At 37.4% G+C, this 25,837-nt stretch overlaps 1 protein-coding gene across 2 annotated transcripts in view; it reads right to left on the reverse strand.

Annotated features, from left to right (window-relative positions):
* LOC111508731 (uncharacterized) overlaps positions 1-25,837 on the reverse strand; it is a 483,369-nt gene that overhangs the window by 10,779 nt on the left and 446,753 nt on the right. For both annotated transcript variants that reach the window (XM_074176068.1, XM_074176069.1), the window contains 2 exons: positions 6,223-6,425; positions 1,729-2,086 (listed from right to left, as the gene is read on the reverse strand). In XM_074176068.1, coding sequence (XP_074032169.1) covers positions 1,729-2,086; positions 6,223-6,425 — 561 coding nt within the window. The remainder of the gene's footprint in view (positions 1-1,728; positions 2,087-6,222; positions 6,426-25,837) is intronic.

Raw genomic sequence — 25,837 nt, forward strand, 5'->3', positions numbered from 1 at the left:
TAATCAATATTGGAAATTATTAAAATACATTATTACTGGCTATTCCCCTATTGTATTGTGCTAAATGAATACAAACTGTTTCTGTTATCTTTTTCTGTCCTATTTTGTTGCATATACATATATTCAGTATCTACTCGATATTGTATATTATTTTATAGTTTATAGTTTTATATGACTAAATAGCGATAGCTAATATGTGTAATTTTGTTCGTTTGTTTTTTTATTTACTAATTTTAACAAAACTTTGTCAATAAGATATGAATCTTCAGACAATAAAGCATATTTTAACTTTGACTTTGACGTTGGATAAAATATATTGATAATATCTCACACACACTTTGTTTTAGGTCGACCTGCAAAATCTAATGATAAAATCAGACTGAATTTTCCTTCACAAAACTGTTGAAAAAAGTATCCTCGACTCTTCTGAAAAGTGAAAAACAAATTGATAGTTGGTCCCGGTCAAATTCTTAGTTTTAACGTTGAAGATTATGGCATCAATGGACCTTTCAATGTATTTATTCATTTTAATACTGTCAACAGACTCATTTCGTAGCATTTGGAAGACAGCTAGAGTATGCCCCATTCAAAAAGAAGTGATTCAGCGCTGGTATCAAACTGTCAGTTCATATCATTTCTGTGCAATTCCTCAAATTTTATGGTTTGCTTCAGCTTTTTGTGTCTCATCATTTTGATCGCATGCATCAGTCGGATATTCACTCATTCACCCTTGGAGTGCCCCAAGGTTCAAATCTCGGCTTTCTCGTGTTCTTGCTAATGACCTTCTATGGCACATGAAGTCTACCAAACTATTATATGCTGGATATTTGAAGGTTCATAATGTGGATAATATTGTTTGAAATTGCCGAAAGGTATCACAAAAGTTTTCAACTAGTGTTCTGTGAATCACCTTCAACTCAATATCACCAAAACTTCCGTGAAGAACTTCTAAAAAAACAGGCTATTAGCGAATATGCCTACACCATTCAGGGAATCCCGCTACAATGAAATAATTAAATCAAAGATCTTGGCATTACTTTTGATCAAAAGCTGACCTACGTACCTATTTGACTATAAAGTTGAAATTATGATTACTCTTTACTAAAGCTGCGTCCGAAGTGAGCTAGAATATGGAGTATTCATTTGGTATCCTGTCTATCATGTCCATATTGCCTATATCGAACGCTTTCAAAAAATATTTCTGAAACACCTTTTTTTCCGAACGACAAAAAAATGTTCGCGAAGAAAAAACGATCATTTTATTCTCCATTCCATTATTTCGAATACACGTAGATTGTTTCTGAGCGTTACATTTCTTCACGCTTTGATAGATGATATCGATTATATCAATTTACAGTTGCAAAGTGATTTTTCAGTACTTCAGTTCTACTCTCGATATCAGCGACTGAGCAAATTGTAGAGTAGGGCCAGCATACTGCTGCAGGGGCCCAATAATGGATCCTTAGGGAATTCAGATATTTCATTTTTGATATTGATCATTTTCTGTGACAATTCTGTGAGAATTGTTTTTATTATCGATGGGACAGAGTGTCAAAGAGTGACAAACAGTGAAAAACAGTCAGCAAGAGAAAACTAATAAGTGTTACTAGCATTACTTGAATAGAAAGTGGCAACGGTAAACTTCCTACTCGTATGGAAGCCACGTATCTTCATTCAACTTTGTTTTTAAGCAGATCTATTATTTTATTATTATTTTCCCAAACTCACCCGACATATTCCTAGAAACAGGTCTCCTCCTGGACGAATGTAGATTACCCGTTGATGCAACTTTCAACGTGGACGTGATTTCTTCACCCTGATCCGTAAGTAGTACATATAAACCCTCTCCCTTGATACACCTAGATCCACCCTCGAAGCAAAACCTCCCCTCCACCACCCCATATCTCCTTAAATTACTAATAAGCCACTGTCCAGCTATCCTGGGCGGTACTCCCGTTGTCAAACAGAAACCCCTTTCTTGAACGTGCAACCTGGCAGGTCCCGGCGGTAACCTGGACTTCGGTGGGGCGGAAGAGACCAAGACCAGAAAATGAGGGCCGTCGTTTAGATGGAAACTCAGTTTTACCTGAAAAATAAATATAATGAATTGTTTTCTTTGCACATATAATGCCGTTCGTTAGAAGTATCATATGGTCACTGAAGATGACCAACGCAGTTTTGGACAAAACGTTGAATGTTTCCGCCTTCTCATACGAGATCGGATCACGGCTCACTACATCAATAACATCATTCATTTCAATAAAATACTGAGCCGCATATTGCTTCTTTTTTACATAAAACACGACCTTCATCTTCAACAAGACAACTTACGTAGGGTATCTCAAGGTTCAGTAATGGGGTCTTCATTATGTATCATTTATACACATGAAAAAAATTCGGGGACAAGCTATTGAATGAAAATAATCAGTTCATAATTGAGAAGAAGCAAATAAAAAGTAATATATATTTATTTCATGGGTTATTGTTCACTACAGGAAGCAGAAATAACAATTTTTTTCATGGGTGAATGAACAGAACAAGAAATTGGATATCAATCTTAGGCAGATTATTTTTTGTAGTGAAATGAAAGCAGAGTAGGTAGGTCTAAAGTGAGTGGGTCTATTCGACCCTCCACCGCAACCCGCAAGGGTTTATTGTGGCTCACACCTATTCACACTCGATCAAATAAACCCAGCTCGTTAACGAAGCCGTTTAGTGTGTATGGTGAGTGGTCTTTCAGGTCAGATGGTGAGAGAACCTGATTCGGTCCCCAGCGGGGCAGGCACAAAGTATATGCTCTGCTGTTCAATCATTTTCCAGGCAGAGGCGACATACACTGTCTTACGATAGTCCAAGTCTCTGCATATGATGATTCAAATGACAGTGGCCCGTAAGAAGGTCTGTTAGGCATCGTAGTTCATCCCTACCGTAGCCCAACAACTGTTTGGAATCAAGCTTAGAAGGGTAAATAAACGCCTTGGAGTGAGTCAATCCTAGAAGATTCTGCCAGAAGTCCATAAATCTTCTTGCCATCCAGGTGTTTAGTCTTTGTTTGGCAAAGCCAAAGCGATGCCAATGACAGGTTGTGGTCAAATGAAGCCGCTTGCAGAACCCTCTTTTGCAAAAGCAGAGTACCATAACGATCTGTATTGTGCCCTTCTCGTGCAAAAATAACTGCTTGCCTTCTGTTGGGTATGTTTGCAATGAGATTTACGATATCTTTTTGATTTTCGGTCGGTGGCAGTTCAAAGCTCTGAGAGACATTGAAAAAGTTGCTGCCTTGAATAGAATGCCGTTTGTTGACTAAGAATTTATTTTTCGAATCGAATCTCATACATATTCAATGGAATTAAGATCTGGAGACTGCGCTGGCCATGGCAAACAGCAATATTTTGGCAATATGAAATCACGCAGAACCTTTGCTGTGTGGAGGCGTGCAGTATCGTGTATGAGTTAATAATTAGTCTCGATGCACACGCTGATCTCGAGATAATACCGCCCTAAAACATCACTGTGTTCCCTCTATTTCTATGCACCTCGTGGACTGCCGCAAGATGTTTTACGATTCTAGGGTGTCTTCACACACGAATTCTTCCTTCTGAAATCTATTTGAAAACCCCAGATTTGGTATTTATACCGTCTGCACGAGAGTAAAGTTCATACTCATGCAGTCCATACTCACAAAGTAATGAACCAATATTAGGAATGAAAAATTGAGATAATTTGATTTACGATTTGATGTGAACTAATTACAATTTTTGCTTATTGGTATATCGTTATGTATATGTGTTGCTGTATTTTCAATTATATCTCAAATTGCTCATATGTGCATTTTGAAAATGTGTCAAAATTTTTCTTTACTCGAAAATAGTAGAAGAGATTGATGTTCTTTGTACAAAATATATTGATCACCTGACCTTTGGCATTTTCCCATTATCATTACATATCACTTCATAAATATGTTTTTGTTAATTGTAACTATATTTCCATGTAAAAAAAGACCTATTATTATTATTATTTTTCAAACCGTAGTTTGCGCTGGTCAGGCCCTATCCCCCGAAGTTCCGATACATTCGGGACCAACGACCACTCCCCACACCGTGGAGAAAGTGATCATTGGTTCCGAGAATCATGAGCCCTGAGCAAGCGCAGTGAGCCAAGAATGACAGTTTTCTTCATCTGTCCGGCTTTAGTGTGGCAAGCCGGTATGATTTCAAGATTCGAGAGTAGAGAGGGCATCATTCCACCAAGGACTCCAATAATCAGAACAACCATCTTGACAAAGTGGTCTGAATAAAGTCTGCAGAGTTCGAAGAGAAAATCTCGATATTTTATCCGTTTTTCCTTCAATTTTCGAAGTTATTCATCTCGCCAGATACTGAAAACTCCACGACAAATGGTCGAGAAGGACTACATTAGGCTTATCAGCTTGTATGAGCCTGAGGGTGGGGAACGAACAGTTCCAATAAATTCGGCACTTCGCGTTCCCCACAACGGATTCAATATCCCTCGGAGCGTAGGGCAACACCAGTGTCTCGTCAATACCATAAAAGTCTCGTAGTTCGTAATATAGCACTCTTAGGGCCGCGTTATGTTGCTGATAGCAAGTGCATCAGTGACTCGGGCACCTCGCGGCAGGCCCTGCACCTTGTGTCAGGAACTTCTATACTCATCACGCTACTGCGGTCTACCACAGATCTACTAAGGTGTTGAAGACACCATCCTGGCAAGCCACAATGAACCCCTCAGTTTCCGACTTCAGCCCACTCGAACTGAGGAAAACGAAAGTCAGGCTCTTTGATGAGCCAAGGTCTCCAATGTTATTGAAGAAGACCCCATGCATTGGGTTATCCTTTGTGTTTCCGCAGAAGTGAGGTGATCCCTGCGGCTTTTATATGAGCTTTTTGCTGAACAGGTTCCAACTCGGTGGAACGGTCACTGGAACGGTCACTGAACGGTCACCTCGTTCAGTGTCAAAAACTAAACCGAGTTCATCAGCTGCTCGGGTAGCTACTCAAAAGAAAAAAGCTCCAATTACTGCTCTCTCATGGTCACGGACCATGCAGAGAAGGGGATCCGAACTCCTGACGACTTTACAGGCTATATTCAGTATCATTCTGTCATGTAGACACTCCAAACTCAAAATTCCATGGCTTCCCTGATGTCGATGGAAGTACAACCGTGGAATGGACGATTTGGGATGCAAACTCCTATAGAGATGCATCATTTTTCGGGTTTTTACGTCGAGTTGATACAGCTCCTCTCGAGTCCACTTCACCACTCCAAACGAGTAGAGTAAGATTGGAACGGCAAGCGTATTTGCTGTAGCAACTTTGTTCTTCCTCGACAGTTCTGATGACGAGATCTGTCGAAGCTCTGTCGAAGCTTGTGCTGATACTTGTCGCGGAGAGAATTCTTCACTGCTGTTAACTCTTGTGTGTTGCGTTGTTCCACTCCGACAGTCAAATGGTTATCATTATTATCATCATTATCATTATTGAATCTCTTCCTCTTCAATAGTTAGAAGGGAATTGGACTTTATAGATCCACGCTGCATACGCGTATTCATGAATTTGATGAAATATATAGGGTCTTCCAACAGACTTCAGAACTTTGAAAACTTTTGACGGTCATCTTGTTGAAGCTACGATTGACTAACACCCGTACATCGACGAAACGCAATATTTACTATAAACATCGCCGCTGTCTGTGAGAGTGTGCAGGAGAATCCGAGGCACTGGATGTAGCGTCACTCACAAGAACTCGGCCTTTCGCAGACTAAAACTTGTCGAATTTTGCATCGTGACTTGGCCCTATACCACTTAAAAAATTCAACTGACTCAGGAACTGAAGGTAAACAACCATGTGTGTTTGTTGCATGAACAACTGACTGTAATTTCCATAGAACAATCACTTCTGGATGTATGGGTACGTGAACAAACAAAATTGTTGAATTTGCGACCATACCTATCCACATGAAATCCAAGAACGTCTCATGCATCCCGTCACTGTTAGGTGTGGATTTTGGGTTGGCAGAGTCACACGAATGGAAAATTTCGATAGGAAGCGCTTTCATAGATTACTTGTTGATAATAACTGTTGATGTAACTGTTATGAAGATTTGCAACATATTGAAAATTATAAGAGCAGGTTATCCACTCTTGAGATATCTTGTTGTTGAAGGTAGAGCGTTGCATCATTATTACGCTTTCAGTAACTTACCTGCCATTGCATAAGTCTTTCTCGATTGTCGAACGCTAACACTACAACCACATCTTGGCATAAAATTGCTACAGTATTTGATTCTTTATCTAAAGTAAATCCAGTCTCTAATCCTAGGAATTGTTGAAGGGAGAGGGAAGCTTTGGTTTGGCCCTGCTTGTATCGATCTTTGGAGTCTCTGTACAGCTGCAGGTGTAGACAGTCTGAAAAGAATAATGAAACATAAATTAGAGAAATCATATAAGTATATGATGAATCAAATGATTTTGGGAGGATGGTTACAGCAGGTCCAGTTCAATTCAATCCAGATCATTCATTAACAATTTCAGATTCATCCATAATGAATTTCTCTACTGTAACCATCTCCCAAATGATATTGGGAGGATGGTAACAGCAGTTCCAGTTCATTTCAATCCAGATCATTCAGTATCAATTTCAAAATTATCCATGTTGAATTTCTCTATTGATATGTTTCATATATTTCAACTGAATTCAAATTTGAATTATATTACAAAAAATTATAGACGTGAGTATGAGGATTTTTTGTTTCGCTTAGACGTTCCGTCATTAAGCCAGTGGCTTAGTTGTTACCAGTTAACATTTAATTCAATTCATAAAAATATATTAGGTTTTTCATTGCACGAATAGATGAAAATAGTTCAATATACACACTATAATTTTAAACAAAAAATCACAAATAAACACACAATATAGGGAAATTTTCATACATACATATATATATATATATATATATATATATATATATATATATATATATATATATATATATATATATATATATATATATAAAATCTAGAAAGGTTAATGCAGTCAAGCTGCTGGAAAATAATTCCATGAAAATCAAAAAATAAATAGATAAGTACTCTTTGATCATTCTCATATTGATTTCAATTTAAGAGCCACCGGTATACAGCTGTTTCAGCCTATTGGGCATCGTCAGTACCGGGCAGGCGGTCCTCGATTGAAGACAAAATGAGAAAAAACCAAGAAAGTACTTGATAAAAATAGCTGCGTAAACGCAAGCGAAACATAAGTGGAACCACCTATTGGTGTGACACCCAAGTCAACTTGCCAAGTTTTTATGTCAGTGTTGGTGGTTTGACCAATCAACCGACAACTGCGGTAGCAGAAATTTGGGAAGCTAACCTGAAATGCCATCGGAAAACGAATCCACATGTTTCTAGAAATGATATGAAATCTAGAAAGGTTAATGCAGTCAAGCTGCTGGAAAATAATTCCATGAAAATCAAAAAATAAATAGATAAGTACTCTTTGATCATTCCCATATTGATTTCAATTTAAGAGCCACCGGTATACAGCTGTTTACGCGTTTACGCAGCTATTTTTATCAAGTACTTTCTTGGTTTTTTCTCATTTTGTCTTCAATCGAGGACCGCCTGCCCGGTACTGACGATGCCCAATAGGCTGAAACAGCTGTACACCGGTGGCTCTTAAATTGAAATCAATTTAAGAGCCACCGATCAAAGAGTACTTATCTATTTATTTTATATATATATATATATATATATATATATATATATATACATGCAATGAAGATTATGAGTTCCTGTGTGGGATCATGAAGTGAGGCGTCGTTGGACGCCTATAAAACATCGAATAGCGTCAAAAATGCATAAAAAACGTTGAAAGATATCTAAAATTCCCCATAGAAAAGGTAATCAAAGTTTTCTAGACATTTTTTTGATGCTCTTCAACATTTTCTAGTAGATTATGATGTTTTCTAGATAATTTTTGACGCATTTCAATGTTTTCAAGATGCTCTTTAACGCTATGGAATCTACCAGTTCCCTAATTGATGGAATTTAGATGGAAAATCAGAGAACAGCTGGTTCGAGAACTAGTTCCAACATCTAACTTCAGCAATGAAGAACGTAGAGCTCTGAACGGCTTACGTAGAGACAACACCATCAAGATCTCACTTGCAGATAAAAGAAACGCTACTGTGGTGATGGATACTGTTATATACAAACAGAAGATCGAAGAGGTTCTTCAGAAGGGACAATACACGAAGATGGTACGGGACCCTACTGCATCAATTGAAAGGAAGTTGCACCAGATCTTGAAAAAACACCAAGTCTATTTCTCGGACAAGGAGAGATCATCGCTAACACCGCACCACAGTAAGCCCCCTCACTTGTATGGACTGCCCAAAATCCACAAGAAGGACGTTCCGCTCAGACAAATCATCAGCTCCAGAGAATCGGCTACACAAAACTTGTCTAGATTTTCACTCTCCATAATACAACCATTACAAGGAAAAACATCGTCTTTCGTGAAGAATTCAAGGCATTTTGTCGAACTACTAGAGGCAATTGAAGTCACTCATGAAGATCAACTAATCAGTTTCGACGTGGAAAGCTTTTTTACCAACGTTCCGGTAGAAGAAGCACTTCAAATCTTACACAGGAAGCTATCCGTAGATAGGGACCTAAAAGATAGAACAAATTTACCTATAGAAGTAATTATGGAATTGTTATTTCCAACTGAAGGACGAATTATTTACACAAGATGAGGCACTGCCAATGGGATCGCCAGTTTTACTAGTCGTAGCCAACATATATATGGAGTGGTTTGAAATTCTGGCCGTTGAAGGAGTCCACAAGACATCTCGTGTCTGGTTAGGATACGTTGACGACACCTTCATAATATGAAACCATGGAATACTGAACTAGACAGACGCCTTCCTGAAACACATCAACAGCGTAAACCTGCCATTACTTTCACAATGGAGAAGGAAGTCCACAACGAATTGCCATTCTTAGACATATTGGTGAAGAGGACTGACACTATGTGGGTATCTGAACCACGAATCCAACCACCATCAATCAACTAAAAGAGAAATCATTAAAACTATATTAGACCGTGCCTTCGGACTTTGTAATACGAAGGAAGGTCTCGAGAAGAAACTAGACATCATGAAAAATGATCTTCAACGGAATGGCTACTCCAAAGCGATGGTGAAACATACTTTTGCTAAAAGACAGCAGGAGCCACGAAAGGAAGAGAAGCCAGTGCTTGCACTTCCGTACATCAGAGGATTATCAGACAAGATATGAAGAACTGGATCCAACTACAACATAATAGAACCTGCTTCAGATCCGGAAACACTATCCGTAGCAGTCTCACGAAAACCAGGCCACCAAACGTGTACTGCGATTCAAAGAATTGCATTTACCGGATACCCTGTGAGTGCAGAAAATCCTATATCGATGAAACTGAGAGGCCATTGAATATTCGAATTGCCGAGCATACCTTGGCTGAATACACGTTGTATTCAGCCAAGTTAGCGTAGAGATACACAACATATAGAAACCCATATTCAAGCAAAAAATGGCCAACTTTCACTGAACCAGTGAAGCGGAAAAAGGAAAGCAGAGATAAGTGAAAGTATTCAAATGACCTATAGTCAGCTCTCGGAGGAATCAGTCCAGTCATCACCCGAAGACGATTGTGGATACTAACAATCGAAACATCGTGAGGTAACTTGGCTTGGAATCTCTTAACTTTTTATTTTTATTTTTTGTTAAATTGTTCTATTTTCACTTGTATTTTATTTCATTATTATTTCATTATTATTTCAGCTACTCATTTTTATTCTTCTTATTCAATTTTTCTATTTTAGTTCTTTCAGGGATTTCAAATCATTTTAAATAATATCAGACGATGGAAGTCCGAACTAATGAAATTCACGCTATTATAGGTTTACTAGGAGCTCCGGGAGGACGTTGACCACTCCAAATTGGTCCAAAGTCCTACATTACCTACAATACCCGAACTCTGGATAATATAACTTTTTTCTAAGTGTTACTTACATGAAATGAACATTGCGTTTCAGCATTAGATGATTTTTTGTTAATCATTCTTCCACTTTCTTGGAGGAACCTATTTAATTCCAAAAATTACGATCACTCTTACTGCAGGTAGTCATGTATAATGGAATATCCTATGAATGTGTTCAAAATGTAAAATAACCGCAAAATAGATCTCTGGGGAATTCGTGTTTTAATATATTAGAATGTGATACTGTCGCAACTCAGTTCTCGCTTGGCTGTTAACGAGAGGATTTTTATTTGCTGTTTCACCCACTCATTCATTCATACCAAATAATGAAAGAACTCATTTTAAACTTAATTGAATATTTATTGTAACAGAAACAAAAAATACATTTTGGATTAACTCACACTCAAATGTTAATAAAAATAATACATTAAAATAATCAAAAAACTTACATTATACTGCCACCCAACAGGATCGAAGAGTAGGAGATGTGCTGCATTGCTGATGATTAATCGATACTCAAATGAATACTGAATACTGTCTGTTGTCTCTTGACTGTTAACTATGATCCATGATCTTGACCTCCCTCAATATTTATAAAGAATTATACGCTGACATTGCGACTTTGATCCGGTCACTGTACTGAGGTAAAATGCACAGCATTTTTTGCAGCCAACTTTGCGTATTTGGAGATTGTTTTATATTCCATATCCTGTGATCGGATCAATTTCGATGTCTATGAACTTGAAATATTAAAAGATGGAATTCTGAAAACTGAGTGTTCTTGTGTTAAAATATTGAAGTTAGGTTGGAACATCTTTCAATTCATGTATTTACTTAAATGAATCTGAATCATTTCATGATTATTTTCTATATTTGACACATTTCCCCTCCACGTTAATGCTGGCTCCCAGCTTTTTGGGGGCCATTTCGGTCGGTAGCCATGCGGTTCGACGTGTGAGCTTTGTCCACTCGCATTGACTGCCATGTCGGTCGGTGGTTCAATCCCTAGTTTGAACGATCGATTTTCACTTGCTATTGTCCAACCTGTATTATGAGTCACACGTTGAAAGGTAAGTCCTCGTTAATCCTTAGTTCGAACAAGTTTCGACTTCTGAGGGTTGTCCTTTGTTGGGGTGCGACAGTTGTTTAACGGAAAAACAGATTTTGAACAGATTTGCTAGATAGGAGTGAAATTGGTCTCATTTCATAGAAGTCACGTTGATTGGCGAGATTACCTTGACCCGATCAAGGAGATCAATACCAATTGATCTGTGTTTTTTCGAAAGTATTAATGATATTACAAACTACTTTTTTGTATCGTATATGTTCAAAGATTTCATAAAACTGCTTTTATCAGGTCATATTTATGAAAATTCGTGCATAAAATTATATTTTACAATGATTCTCAGTGTCATAGCAAACCTCTAGCCGTGTTTGTTCATAAAAACCAATTTTTCAATGCATGTATTGAAGAGAATGGTGAGGAAGGAGTTCCTCAAAAGAGTTCAAATAGTTATCGATACTAGAAATTGAAAAATCAGTATGAAGAAATGAGACTGAGAATTTAATATATTAGCTGAAAGAATTGACTTTTTATGTGAATCTGCCAATAAAACACGAAAAACATCTCTGTGAACTTGGAGAAATAAACTGATAAATGAAGGTGGTAAATAATACAGAAGTTTTTTTTCAACACAGATCACTTGACCTCTTGTCAAGATGACAGATAACTTTAAAAACGAGCTTGTACTCTTCTTTGACTTTGATCAAACAAAAAAAGTATTCAAAATTTTCTTCCTCATTGTATGAAATCGAAATATTGATAATTTCTGTATCTCTGTAGTTTCAATTCAGAACAATGATTTCAATATGAATTGAAGTGTTGCTCAGTAAAACGGAAATAACCAGAAACTGATGTTTTGTTTTCGTGTTGACAGTGATAAATCACTTGAATCTTCCCTAGTAATCTAAAGAAAATTCCATATTTTCATTTCCTGAAACGAAGTCCAATTTTCACACAACAACACAACCAACAAATATTCAAATCAGAAAGTTGCTAGAGTTCTACACAGTCGCATATTTCTACCGAAATGGGTTTGTGTAAACGGATTCAGCTCGTTGTCAACAGATTTGCTAGTGATGTAGAGTGAAAACAAAAACACTACGAAACTTTATCGGTTGTAATATGTTCGTGTCGTGACTGATATTTCTTGTTCAGATAAGAACTGCGAAGGATATAATGCAATAAGGGAAGGAGAGAACAAAGGACGACTGTGTGATCTTATGTATCGGTGAATACAGTTCCGATAATTTTTCTGAATGTATCTGGAAGATTGTTTGGTTATCTGTATTCAAGCGAAATCTCAAGAAACACAAAACTCCTGATTTGAACAAATTTTTCACAGTGGCGCCTTCGCCAAATTCACTATATTTATTGCAGCAGATCAATACGAGTATTATGAAAATAATTCAAATGAACAGAATCAAATTTTCTATTTAAAAATCCATTGATCAATTCTCACCAACGCTTAGCAACGGTGGCTTTTTCGAAAAAAAATTTCAATCACTCAATATTCAAGTTATTTGAAATTTAATAAAATAACAAAAATAGGTCCTGGAATTCTCATCCACGGTGGCTTTTACAATTGAAAGTTTTATACATGCACACTCACAAAGTTTGATTTTCAATTGTTGTAACCTCTAGTACACTCTTTATATGCTCTTCTGTAGTTTTATTAGTTTGTTTTTACTCATTGTGTCTACCGGATTTACTATTTGATCATGTTTTATAAATGTTCTGTTGTTCAGATCAACTGGGTTTTTGTTTGACACTTTTTTTGGATTCTCAGTATTCTCACCTTCTTCAATATCCTCTTCAGCTTCCATCTGGGGATGAGTTTATTTCATACCGTCTATGAAAAGTCTATTTTTAGCTATTTTTGCCTGACGCCGATTGTTTTTCGACCAGAAATTCATGTTTTTACCTTCCTCTTCAGAAAGACCGTTAATGACTGATAATCTAGTTCTTTCAAATTTTCTTACGTTTCGATTGTGACCCTATTCGGTAGATTTCATTAATGTATTTCAGTAAATCGATTTTCAAAAATGCAGTCATTAGGTATATTTTCATAAAGTCTTTTATTTTTCCATCCGGAACTACAAAAATTATTAGATCATTTTTTCCTGCTTTCTTCTCGTCAACTTTCAATTTTCTTTTCGTTCTTTCGTTTCTAGCTTCTAGTGTTTTATTTCACTTTCAATCTATTAGATATCTTTTTGTATTTCATCGTTACAAAAAATTCATTAATTTCCTTCAGTTTATCTGTTGCCATTTTGTTGCTTCTAATGAATACAATTATATCGGCTAATGTTGGAATCCACAATACAAATGATACGCTATCCGAAGATGGGGACCTGGAAGAACTTACCGATACAATGAGGAGATGAGGGACTGCCGATGGGATGATGGGATCGCCACTTTCACCGGTTATAGCCTATATATATATATATATATATATATATATATATATATATATATATATATATATATATATATATATATATATATATATATATATATATATATATATATATTGGATTTCTGGTTCAGATAATGCCCTCACAGAGGGCATTATCTGAACCAGAAATCCAACCACCATCAATCGACTAAGAGAGGAATCATCAAGACTCTACTAGACCGTGCTTTTGGGCTCTGTAATACAAAGGAAGGTCTCGAAAAGGAACTAGGCATCATCAAAAATGACCATCAATGGAATTGTTACTCCAGAGTGATGGTAGAACAGGCTTCAGCTAGAAGACAGCAAAAGCTCCACAAGGAAGAGAAGCCTCCACAACCAGTACTTCCCTACATCAGAAGAATATCAGAAAGGACAAGAAGGATTGGGTCCAAGTATAACATCAGGACCTGCTTCAGATCTGGGAACACTATCCGTAGCAGCCTCATGAAAACTAGGCCACCAAGCGCGGACTGCGATTCCAAGAATTGCATTTACCGGATACCCTGCGAGTGCGGAGAATCATATTTCGGGGAAACTATGAGGCCATTGAAAGTTCGCATTGCTGAGCACAAGAAACACACACAGCGAGGGGAAACCAGCAAATCCGGAATAGCAGAGCATGTTAGGACTCATCAACATAACATCAAGTGGGCTCAAGCTGAAATCATCCACAAAGAGGAACACTGGTTCAGGAGATAATTCAAAGAAGCTGCGTATATGTTTTTCAACAATGCATTTAGTCGAGCTAGCGTAGAGATACGTAACATATGGAAATCTCCCGCTAAAACCAATGAAGCGGAGATAGGGAAGATGGGATAGGTGAAAGCACTCGAATTACCTATAAATGTATGCTACGATTGCCTCGATTGTGGAAACTATTAATTCTTATTTTCCATTTTTTGTTAATAATATTTTTTTCTTTGTAATTTCAGTTTTTTGGTTAATAAAATTATCAATTTTTGGGTAATCTTTTTAATTTTTTACAGATTATATCAGGGATTTCAAATCAATATATATTATACTAGACAATGGAAGTCCGAACTGATGAAATAAACAGACTGGTTTATTTAGTTCATAATGCATCGATCAATTACTCAAGGATTCGTATTCTGCTTTCAATTATTTTGTTACTGTTACAAAGGTTACTGAATTCGTCATGATTGAGAGGAAATTCATCTTATTATACCACTTGAAACGGTTGAAAACATTTTTTTTCTATGGAGCTGATGACAACGATGCGACTCGACATACTGCTACAATGGGAATGTTCCTAAACTTATCATTTCAACCTTTTTCTTCAAAAAATTATTTGAATACTTAAAAAAGAGGGATGAAATAATGCATTCAACATTTAAAGGGATTCGTTTCTATTTCACAATTTGGCAACATTGGTTATAGCTAATAAACGACATTGAATCTGTTACCTGCATGAGACAAACAAAGATGACATATTTCAGAGACGTGCTGTTCTGTTTCCTTATGTTCCGAGACATTCTGTGACAAATGACATTTTGTGCACCTAACCTATCTTCCTCTATATAAATAAATAACAAAACAACTGTTGTTTATGTGGCTTGTGGAGGTGGTATTGAACTTTAATTTATATTTCGCCTCAATTGTTGATTTATAAAGATGATTTTCCTTTTTAAAAGTAGAACATCTAGGTACGTATGAATTATTTCAACTTGATATAGGCGCTGTTGCCAATATATGAATTGGAAACGAATTCCTTCAACAATTGAAACCCAACATTTAAAACATCAATTTGAATAATTTTTGAAGTGAATTTGAAAACAAATAACCCCAACATTTGAAACATCAATTTGAATACTTTTCGAAGTGAATTTGAAAAACTCATGAATTAAACTCAACTTTATTTTGTTCAAACTTGCATTTGCTGTAATAACCCAAAATGAGGAACATTCCCCATTGTACCTTAACCGTAATATAATATACCTTCGACAGTGACATCTGAAAATCACAGAATTTGTTGAAGAAATAAACTGAGAATTATGTTTCTCGATTGAATTACAGTACTACATTGCAACCGTGCAGAGAGGGCGCTTCGCTAGTCATTAAACTGGTTACAGTTTCCTAGTGCGTTACCACAAAAAACGAACGAAAATGAACAGTTGTTTTCGACGAATATCTCATTCGGAGATATATATTCCGCACTTTCGGGCCGTCATCGGCGATAAAGAAAAATGATGCGCCCTGTTTGTTCCGGTGCCGAATTCGCCGTTTATCTCTTCCGCCGTTCCAGACTCCAGTATTTGTCACCTCGCGAAGATATGTTTATTTGCGACATGCTGTGTTAACAGCGGTTGTCTCTGACTCGGATTTTATCGTCGCCAACTTTCTTTTCGACTCACAACTAATGGGATTTGCGGGAGCCCGGAGATTTCTTCTAGAACTTTGGCAGTCGCGGACAGTTCGAGGAGAAGGATGTATCAATTGAATCATACAGAAGTGGGAGAATTGCTTAGCTTTTTCCGATATTTCACTTTTTTATGAAAGTTACAAAGTTTAGGGAATGGGTGAAATTTGGATTTGAAGATATTGTAGACGGAATTCATGAAAAAGTGCATGATTATAATATTAATGGTCTTTATTGGGTGAAATTGAATATAACAAACGAGAGGCGAAGTTCGAAACTGCAGTGTAGAACACTACAGGTTTGTTCTACCACTTAACATCCACAGCCAGCTACGAGAACTGGCAACAAATATATAACAAATACAAAAAACAAATACAAAAAATGGAAAAAGAAAAACATTATAAAATAAACTTAATATCGATCAGCATTCGAATAGCAATGAAGGAAAAGTTTATTGTAAACGTTGTATATCTAATACGTGAATGATCGCTTGAAAAATTCATGAGTGTGTATCGGAGGAGTTATTAATCCTTTGTCGTAAATTCAAGTTGTGTACGTCAGTTCGAAATGCAGATAACCTTATGATAGATACATGTAGAGTGTAGCGACCTTTGGTTTTCCATATTGAGCCTACAAGTTTCTGACAAATTTGATGAAATTCTGTTCCTTCTACGTACCCCATGAATAAGGCGAAGGCAGGAGTGTTGAATCTTTTGGAGTCTTTACTTATTCCTAATTGTTGGGCTTGGTACATAGAGTACATCTGCATAGTTCAAAGAAGAAAGAACGATAATATCAGGTAGAGTATTTCTTATGTTTTTAGGGAGGAAATTTTGATTATTGTAAATCAGCTTGAGAGAGATGTAAGCTTTCTGGATTAGTTTGTTCACGTGGGAATCAATTCGCGGATCACTGTCTATAGTCACCCCAAGATTTTTTGCTTCCTTCACAATTTCCAATCTACTAGAGCCTATACTAATATTGAGTTGTTGTTTTAAAATGTCTCTGTGATTTTTTGGACCAATTATTAGTATTTTCGACTTAAATGTATTATTGTAATCGTTTTCAGAAACCGGCAAATCGACAGATTCAGCATTGAATAACCTCGATGAGAAAATCCTCCAATCCCTCGACAACAAGGAGATTGCGACTGCTGTATTTCTTGATATTGGAGGAGCATTTGACAATGCACTACCTAAATGTATAGGATTGTCTCTGGCTAGGAAGGGTATAAAATCGACCATAACTGACTGGATCTATGCCATGCTAGTAAACAGAACTGCAACTACGACTCTTCAAGGCGAGGCTATCAGGTTCAGGGTCACCAGGGGCTGCCCTGAAGGTGGGGTACTATCTCCCCTTCTAAGGTCGCTCTTTTTGGATAGTCTGCTTGATGCCCTCGACAGAAGAAAAATTGATCTCCAAGCTTATGCAGATGACCTTCTCATCCTGGCAAGGTCCAAGTCGGGAAGGATAGCTTGCAATATCCTCCAAAGCGCGTTCGACTTGATTCACAGTTGGTGCCTGAGGGAGCAGATGTCTGTCAACCCCAGCAAAACTGTGTTAATCCCCTTCACCAAGAGAAGAAAATTGGACGATCTAACGCCACTTTCCCTCAATTGTGTGGTCATTCTATTTGGAACGGAGGTGAAATATCTTGGCATTGTCCTTACTTGGAAAAAGTCTTACACAACGCCAGACTGTCTCTATGGACATGTCGAAGGATTTGTGGTGAAACTTGGGGTTTAGGTCCCAAACAAATCCATTGGATTTATGTGATGATTGTCAGACCAATGATCACTCATGCCTTCGGCCACCAAGCAAAGACCCCTGGCTTACAGATACAGCCTTGTCTGGCTATCAGTGGTACAATCAGTACCACACCGTCAGCGGCCATGGAGATCCTTCTAGATCTACCTCTTCTCCACATTTTTCTGGAAAGAGAGGTTAGATGGACTGCATACAGACTTGTGCACATTGTTAATTGCACAAATCGACTCAATGCAGAGTGCAACAGAATAATGCAACTGTCAATTACGAACTGCCTTTTGAAGAACTATTCCCGAGTAAAGACGACTGGATCCTCCGGGAGAAGGAAATATTGAGATCAGATAGTTGTTCGCACACAGATGGATCAAAAACACCTTCCGGTTCTGCTGCAGGTGTTTTCAGTCGCAGACACAGGTCAGAGTTATTTACCTGAGTAGAAACTTATGCGACTGTATTTCAAGCGAAAATTTACGCCATTGATTTGTGTGCAAGTCAATAAAAATATTCTTGCACAGTCAAGCGGCGTTGGAAGCTCTTGGCTCCTACCGAGCAACGTCTAAATTGGTAGCAAACTGCCAATAACGACTCTCCGCGATAGGAAGACTCAACAGATTGCCTCTGGTATGGATTCCTGGCGATACTGGCCTGGAAGGCAATGAAGCTGCTGACTCTCTTGCGAAAGAAGGTGCTGCAAGGGGCTTCAATGGACCAGAACCTGTCATTGGCATCGCTTTGGGCTTTGCCAAACAGACACTGAACACCTGGATGGCAAGAAGATGTATGAACTTCTGGCAAAATCTTCCAGGATTGTCTCAAGGCGTTTATTCACCCTTCGAAGCTTGATACCCAACAGTTGTTGGACTACAGTAAGTATGAACTACGTTGTCTAACAGGCCTTCTTACAGGACACTGTCATTTGAATCATCATTTGCAGAGACTCGTACTGTCGGAAGACAGTGTGTGTCGCCTCTGTCTGAAAAATGATGAAACAGCAGAGCAGCAGCCCCGCTGGAGACTGAATCAGGTTCTTTGAGTTCGGCAGATCCGTACTCTCACCATCTGACCTGAAAGACCACTCACCATACAAACTAAACGGCTTCATTAAGAAGCTGGGTTTATTTGGCCGAGTGTGAATAGGTGTGAGCCACAATAAACCCTTGCGGGTTGCGATGGAGGGTCTAATAGACCCACTCACTTCAGGCCTAGCTACCTAGATGTATTATTACTTGAGCATATATTTTCAGTAGGGGATAAGAATTTGTCCGTTTATGTTGGCAATGGTCTGCAGGTTTATGCCTGGAATTTCGTCCACAACTGCGGTAGGACTAAATGCTCTAGTACGACTCCAACTATTTGTTGCACCAAGAATGCTTTCAATGCCATGACAACAATTTCTCTAATAACCAACTGATTTGAGCAATCACAGATATGAGATATGAACATTTTTCAAAAACAATTTTTTTTCTAATCTTTTCTAGCAACTGAATAATTAGGGCGGAACTGAATTATTATTGATATTTTCAGTGAAATTGAACTTGTTGACAACAATCTTTCATAGGAAATAACTAATTATGATATACCCAAATCACAAAACAAATTTTTGTAGCAACTAACTGATTAGGGTACAATTATACCACAGGTATGTGTATTTTGAAAAAAATTGACAAAATCTTTCTCAGCGTATAGGTATTCGGAGCATATACAAAGGCAAATTCAATTATTCACAGCAATTTTTTTGAGCATAACCAAAACACAAATATACGTAATTTGAGAGAAAAAATGAATAATTTTTTTGACGCCAAACTTTCCCAGCAAATAATTGATTACAGCATCATCTTCATTTAGTAAAAAAAAAATTCTAGCAAATATTTGAGGTGAAAGCAAATGTTTTTATTGATAGGATTGTTACGTGTGATGAAAAGTGGCTCCTCTATGACAACAGAAGACGTTTAGGACACCGATGAGCCACCAAGGCACTTCTAGAAGTCGAAAAGCCCTCAAAAAAATACCACGATTACTGTATAGTAGTTAGCGACTGGTAAGGTACCAATTACTCTGTGCAATTGGGCTAAACCATCACCGCAGAGTCTTATTTGTGAGGAAATCGACGGAATGTACGAAAGAGGTCCGATCCTGCTCCACGACAGCGCCCGTCCGCACGTCACACAAATCATCCGGGTATCAAAATAATTAAGAGTCGAAGTTCTGTCTCACCCATCATACTCCCACAGACATTACGACAACCGACTACCATCTTTTCAAAAACTTCTATAATTTTCCCACCGGTAGATCCTTCGCCAATCACGATCAGGCAAAAACGGCCTTCGTTGACGTCATCGAATCCCGAACACTCAATTTTTATGCTTGCCGAATTAACCGAGTCATGTTACTTATTTCCATTGAATTGAATACGTATCTACTGAGCCATTATAGTTTGAAGTAGACTCATAAAAACGGACAAAGCTTTTGGAACAACCTGATACAATGATTTGGTGAATCATTAGATTTTGGGCCCCTGACTGAGTCGAGAGAAATAACAACCAAATTGTACAAATGCCGACTCCTTCCCCGGCTTACTTTTGCTTAATAGGCGGTATGCGACAAGTTCGCAAATCTCATTTGAGCATTAATCAAACGAAACTTCTGTGTAACATTTCTAGTTTGAATTTTCCAAAGTACTGAGACCATTACGTGCAGAATCTAATCCACCCTAATAACACATTCATCATGCCCCCTCTTCTGGCCCAGTATTAATTAGCAGTAAATCATCATCAGAAAGGCGGTGCAAAAATCTAGATTGGCTGCTTCAGGCTGAGCACTGGAGTCGTTTTGAGTATCGCAAAAAAGTGGTGCAAATCGGAACTAGAACTGTGTATAGCAAAAGAAGCCATAGCTGACTTGAGAAAACAAAAATTCAACAAAAGTTGACTTCTGAGCGGTTACAATTTCCTGATTGTCGAAACCAAAATTGATCGTTGAAGGAATCATTTTATGGTTTAAATTCCGAGTCAATTTTATTAAACTACCGATGAACAGAAGTCAGAAATTTATCAAGATCATGCAATAAAGGAATGGTGGAAATTATTATTTTGGAATAGTGCAAATATCAACTATTACTTGAATTACGGAAGCGCAAAGGGCGACATATTTTTATTATTTGTTTTTCGAGACTTTACGATTTTGAAACTTAGAATTTCGACTTTCATTCCGAAATCGCGACCTCAAACTCAATATTCCGACATTTTTGAGTCGAAATTTCGAGGTTAAAAGTCGAAATATCAAGTTCGAAGTCTCACTTTCGATATTAATGTCTAAATATCCATTTCAAAGTCGTAATTTTGTGTAAGGGCGATGACATCTCCACTTATGAAGACGTCATCTTTCGGATCTATTTCATGCATTTGTGGTTCAGCCTAGTACATATGGCAGGTCGAAACAGCGCTGTCTGGTGTTGAATCACAAATGCGTTATGTGGAAGCTGCGGTGAAAGACACGGGACTAATCATGTCGGCATTCGATGTCGAACCTTGTCTGTGCAACTGACCGCCTTGTGGAGCCTCACTTATCTTTGATATTCGAGGACTGACTTCGCTGTCGAGATTGAAATCTAAATTTCGTTTTCAAACTCAAAATTTCAAATTTCGACTTTCCAAGAAGCAAATAATGGTCACTTTGACGCTGTCGTATTGAACATCTATTTTTGAACAATCCGTTTCCAGAAATTCACGAAGTATTACAGTTTTATCTAAATTCACACATATCCCACTTTCCTTATCGGTTTACTGAATATATCTAAGCATTAGCAACTAGAAACCAAAAAATATTATTCAGGATTATCAAAAACTCATAACTTATAGTCAGTACAGTTTATTTCACTTCAACTAGCGTTTCCTAATATGACTGATAACGAGTCTGTGCAAAGCTAATTGTTAAATCATCTATAACTGGAACATTTAACGGGTGATGATCAACTATATTGCCAAACATGCGCCAAACTGAGTTTTATAAGAAAACAAGTATATCTGAGGCACCAGTCAATCTGATAATAACACTGATGATCTTCAAACATTACTCAACCTCTGTCGAAAGCACCAAACTCTTACGAAGGTTAGAAATAGATAAACACTTCAATCTAGCAGACTACTATCATAATATTCATGCAGTCATTGTTCACTGTGGTTCTGGCGTTGAATCTTTATTACACACTGGTCAAAGACGAAACGGACTGGTTTAAGTTTGACGATAGTCATGTCACGAAGTGTTCTGGCGATGCATTGAATCTATTGGAGCCTCTGGAGACACCGTAGATTTTGTTTTATAAAAGGGAGGACAATGGTAGATCAAGATCTTCAGATGATGTGGTGCTGCAGGTTTTTCCGGGGTTTCCTGCAGCTGAAAAAGCAAATGCGCCACTGGAATCAATGAAGTCGCCCCGGAGTGCCAATTAATTTTTGTTGTTTTATAATTTCATGACTTGTGTTACTTTCTTTTTTACTATTTTCACTAATTGTTCACTTATTTTCGAATTATCGTTACTTTCATACTCGTCACTTTGATTAGAAAGTCGTTCTTTTACTTTATTCTGACTTCAACTTGTACAGTCTTCAAATTCGAAATTGCCAGGTATTTATGAGCGAGTTAAACATCAAACTTTGATCCTGATTTTGTTTTCGCTAGGCTATGTCTGCAGTAATGACTGAAATGATTGTTCCGTTAGAAAAACGTTTGCAGAAACTACACATCCAACCCGAATTCTGCTGCCTCTGGAACTCGGATGCAGTTTTGGTAATCCGTGGAACGAATTAATGAATGTACTGATCAGTTCTACAGTGTGGTTGAGAAAATGTACCTGCATTTATAATGAATCTACGAGAGGCTGGAAGTCCGAACCTGAAGAGCAATAAAGGACAGTGAACAATTTCATTGATATTGTTGAAGAATATTTTCAAATCTTTATCACCCGCTCTGTTACGGAGAGATTGGAAATCGGTAGAAAATGTAGCTGTGGCTAGTTGTACATGTAGTCCTCAGGGGCAATTCTGGATATAAAGACAACCAATCTTAAGAATGTTCTCCGAACTTGTTCTAGCATATGAATGCGGCTTGTTTATGGTGGGTTCCATACGTATTCAAGATGAGTTTTCGCAAGAGAATGCGAAAGGACAATGTTCGCGGCTGAACATCATGAAATGGCAGTTACGTGTTCCCTTATAGAACACGTAACACGTGTGTCACGTGTTACGTAACACACGTAACACGTGACAGATCACCAAGTAGTGAATTTCCAATATATTCAATGCCCTTTTGGTTTAGCACAATGATGTTATTGATCAGTTTTATAATAATCCAACGCACTTCATCTGAATGTATCCATTTCGTTACCTATTTTCATGGGTTTGTGTTCCCAGAATATGCAATTATTTGTTTACTCAGATTTTTCGGTTGGATGTTTCTATGGAAACAGATCAACATTTTTGTTTTGAATGACTACTACTAACGTTCGTCCACCCCACAAAAATGATACAAACATTATTATATCACCCCACAGACAAAAAAACAACTGACTATAGTCCACCCTAAACACATTCAAGCCTTCTCTTATGACCTAGTATTAATTAGCGGTGCATTATGAATGAGAAAGGCGAAGCAGAACCGCCAACTGATCACTTATTATTCACAGCAGATTGACTGCCTCAGGTTAAACGCGAAAACCGTTTCGACTACTGCAAACAAGTGGTGCAAACTGGAAGTCGAACTATGTATGCATACATAGCTGATACTTTTGCTTATCTTTTTGTTCACAATCTGGTGTTTGCGTTCTGAAACTACAATGAGTCTGGCGGACTCTTTCCGAGGGAAGATGTTTGCCTTCCATGCATTATCTAGCAGATGTGAGGTTTGGCGATCTCTCGTATTCAATTTACCGCAAACAATTAAAAGGAGGTTTATTTCAGGATTTTAATGAATGTAAATATACTGGAAAACAGTGTGGGGGCCCCAGGGTAGGGCCAGCACTCACAGGATGCTCTCCCCAGACGGTTCCATGAAGTGATTTTAAGTAGTCCACGAAGAGAAATTGAACAAAATTCTTAGTAGATGAAGAAATATGCCTCGGAGCTGAAAACCCGTTAAGAAAGATGTGTATCGACGTAACAAAGAACAGGTTGAACTGAAAAAAATATTTGTACTTTTTCGATAACTCATGAAACGAAATTTTTGCATTGTTTTTTAAATCACAGAAAAACGATATTAAAATCAACTTGTAACTGAATTATATTGTTGACATTCTCTGAATAAAGATTTTAAAAGGTAAACTAGTGTTCTATAGTCTATTTCAAAAGAGTGTAGAGTAATAAATCATGAAGTGTCATAAAATTTGCCTGAATTTCGTTGTCGTCCATGGGCGTAGGCAAATCTTAGGATTATTAAACTTAATAATTAAAGTAAATTAAAAATTACAGACATAGATAATAATAAAAGGCCATTTTTGGGAAGTAATTTGGTCTAAAACTAAGTACCTACATGTATTTAGGTAAGTAAAATTTCTTAAAAAAAGATTAAGATTAATTTTAGTGGTTCTTGTAAACTTATTTAATATGCAATTTGGGTTCATATACTTGAGCATGATTTCTCAAAAAAGGGTTAACACTTAGTTCCGAGGTGCCATGTCATTATAATAATCCCTTTTTGACCCTGCCCACCAATCATGCAATACCTATTAAACCCAGGTAATTAAGAAAAAGGGTTTAAATATATTGTAATGGTGTCTTAAACATTCGAGTTATAATAGTAATTGTTACTACACCAATTAAACGTACAGTGATATTGTGATATAGAAATAGTGAAAAAGTTATAAAATGGGGACATTTACTCCAAAGAAAAGAAGTGTAAAAAATTCTCCGCTATCTGTTTGCGAAAAAGTTATAATTTCAAATGTATATGATTGCATAAAACACGATCACCCTAGTTTGTCTGTGCAAGAAAGTGTGGAGCGATGTGCCCGAATGACTGGAATTGGACAGTCCACGATTTTTAAATTATTGCGAGAAAGAAAGATATCAGGCCAGGTAGGTCCATGCAAGAGAAAATCAGGAAGACCAATAAAAATCTTAGATGAAGACACCAAATGTGACATTCGAAGAAAAGTTCATTCGTTTTATTTTAAAAAGGAAATACCCACTCTTGAAAAAATATTTATCGAGATAAGCCAAGATAACGATATTCCTTTGATATCCAGAAAACTTTTATGGAAAACTTTAAAAAGTATGAATTTTGCCTGGGAAAAGCACAATCGAAAGGCACTATTACTGGAAAGTGATGAAATTGTTTGCTGGAGACGAAAATATTTGACAACTATAAAGCAGTACCGCAGAGAGCAAAAGAAAATTTTTTATCTTGATGAGACGTGGATAAACGAAGGTTATATAGTCAAAAAATGTGGCAAGATAAAAATATAACAAGTTCTCGCCAAGCTTTCATAGAAGGCCTTTCGACGGGTATTAAAGTGCCTTCGGGAAAAGGGAAGAGGCTTATAATTGCTCACATTGGAAGCGAAGACGGATTTTTAAAAGAAGGTTTGTTAAGCTTTGAGTCGTGCCGGACGGGAGATTATCATGAGGACATGAATTCGGATGTCTTCGAAGACTACTTCGGGGAAATGTTAAAATTTCTTTCAGCTGATTCGGTCGTGGTTATGGATAATGCAAGCTACCATTCAAGGCGCTTAGAGAAGGTACCAACTTCAGCTTGGAGAAAGCAAGAAATTATTAACTGGCTGTCAAATAAAGGTATTCAGTTTGAGACGAATTCAGTAAAGAATGAACTACTAGCCATAGTAAAACAACATAAATCTCGCTTCATGAAATATGCCGTAGAAGATGTAGCAGAAAAGTATAAAGTAACTGTGCTGCGCCTACCGCCATATCATTGCGAATTAAATCCTATAGAACTTATATGGGCACAAGTTAAAGGATATGTTGCAAGGCACAATACCACATTTAAAATGAAAGATGTCAAGGTATTGTTTGATCAAGCCATTATGGAAATCACATCAGAAAACTGGCAAAAAGCAATCCAGCATGTTTTAAAAGAGGAAGATAAAATGTGGGAACTGGACAACTTGGTCGAT

This window comes from Leptinotarsa decemlineata, unplaced genomic scaffold, assembly GCF_025532065.1.
Source record: "Leptinotarsa decemlineata unplaced genomic scaffold, Ldec_3_MD MMD2_tig00001393_RagTag_RagTag, whole genome shotgun sequence".
Taxonomy (NCBI): Eukaryota; Metazoa; Arthropoda; class Insecta; order Coleoptera; family Chrysomelidae; genus Leptinotarsa; species Leptinotarsa decemlineata.